Consider the following 1,888-nt stretch of genomic DNA (forward strand, 5'->3'; position numbering starts at 1 on the left):
GTAATATTCGCATGTCGAGAAAGCTATATTGTCATAATATACATATTGTGGAAGCTATACTGTCGTAATATTCGCATGTCGAGAAAGCTATATTGTCATAATATACGTATACCATGGAAGCTATACTGTCGTAATATACGTATATCGTGGAAGCTATACTGTCATAATACACATATATCATGGAGGTTGTACTGTCGTAATATACGTATATCGAGAAAGCTATATCGTCGTAATACACATATTGTGGAAGCTATACTGTCGTAATATTCGCATGTCGAGAAAGCTATATTGTCATAATATACGTATACCGTGAAAGCTATACTGTCATAATATACGTATACCGTGAAAGCTATACTGTCATAATATACGTATACCGAGGAAGCTATACTGTCATAATATACGTATATCGTGAAAGCTATATTGTCATAATATACGTATATCGTGAAAGCTATATTGTCATAATATACGTATACCATGGAAGCTATACTGTCGTAATATACGTATACCGAGAAAGCTATATTGTCGTAATACACATATTGTGGAAGCTATACTGTCGTAATATACGCAAAAAGCTGTTTAGTTTTCATTAAATATTCTTAGTTTCATAGAATACCAATTTACCTTTGTTATCTTTGATATCCACATGTGCTCCGTTTTCTAGCAGATATTGCATGGTTAATGTTTGACACATTAGCGCCGCCTGGTGAAGACCCGACATCCTAAAAGAAAAGAGATCCACTGAATTGAATGACTGAAGAGTTATTTTACAGATCGACTTTTTTAAAAAACAAAACAAAAACATAATATACAAATGCATTCGTTTCTGCGATAACCTCAATAACAGGAATAAAAATATATGCATTACAGTGTCCGATAAATAACAAAAGCTTTGTACTACTTATCTGTTGTTTATGAAACTTTCCTCCAAACTTTCAACCAAACTAAACGACCTTTTTATGTTAAACAACTGGCAATGAATAAAAAAAACACTAATGTGTCCATGAACAAAAATAAAAAAATCAACACTTTGGAAGAAAAAAGTCAATAAAAGCGTCTTGGCTCTTTTCCTCTTACGAGTTCCTGCTCATAAGTACATAGAAAAAAAAAAAGTTGTCCAAACAAAAGCCAATCACCATAAGCAGACGTCCGTCCTCAGTGCCACAAATCATATTTTGAGGCTGTTCAATGATTACTGACAAGTAGCTAACTTCCCGTCGTTTTGACGTCCCCCACGAGCAGCAGCTGTAAATTTTCAAGTTCGCTGCCGCCAATTGTTATTTGTTCAGTTTTCAATAGTGGCACTGTTCTTACTTTTCAAGTATTTTCATGTTGTGTGAAAGAGCTGAAGTCGCCGAGTATTTCTGACCAAGTAATAACTTGCTTATTCAGGGAGATGGCTTTCTTTATCAGAAGAAGAAGAATGAAAAAAAAACTCTGCCTTTTCACTAAATGGAGCAATATTGGTGAATACTGTGTCCACTGCCTTAGAACAATAAAATTAATTAATTAATTAAATTTTCTTTTTGTTCGTCCTTTAATATAAAGGAACAAGTTACTTTTAACTAACGAAACTATTTTTCTTAAACTTTCGTTCATTTTAAAATCATAAATAATATTCAACGTTAAACTGGTACACAATTAAAAACACCTTATTTAGGCCCATCTATGGCCTTCAAAAAGTTGACGACTCTACATGTTTCGAGGGTGACGTTTTATTGTCGGAACATGTAGAGTGTTCAACTTTTTGAAGGCCATAGATAGGCCTAAATAAAATGTTTTTAATTGTGTACCAGTCAGTTTAACGTTGAATATTATTTATGATTTTAAAATGAACGAAAGTTTAAGAAAAATAGTTTCGTTAGTTAAAAGTAACTTGTTCCTTTATATT

General features: G+C 32.8%; 1 protein-coding gene across 1 annotated transcript in view; it reads right to left on the bottom strand.

Annotated features, from left to right (window-relative positions):
- Positions 1-1,888, bottom strand: part of LOC106459704 (caskin-2-like) — a 145,629-nt gene that overhangs the window by 17,987 nt on the left and 125,754 nt on the right. The window contains exon 3 of the mRNA XM_013919351.1: positions 622-719. Coding sequence (XP_013774805.1) covers positions 622-719 — 98 coding nt within the window. The remainder of the gene's footprint in view (positions 1-621; positions 720-1,888) is intronic.

Source organism: Limulus polyphemus, unplaced genomic scaffold (genome assembly GCF_000517525.1).
Source record: "Limulus polyphemus unplaced genomic scaffold, Limulus_polyphemus-2.1.2 Scaffold650, whole genome shotgun sequence".
NCBI lineage: Eukaryota > Metazoa > Arthropoda > Merostomata > Xiphosura > Limulidae > Limulus > Limulus polyphemus.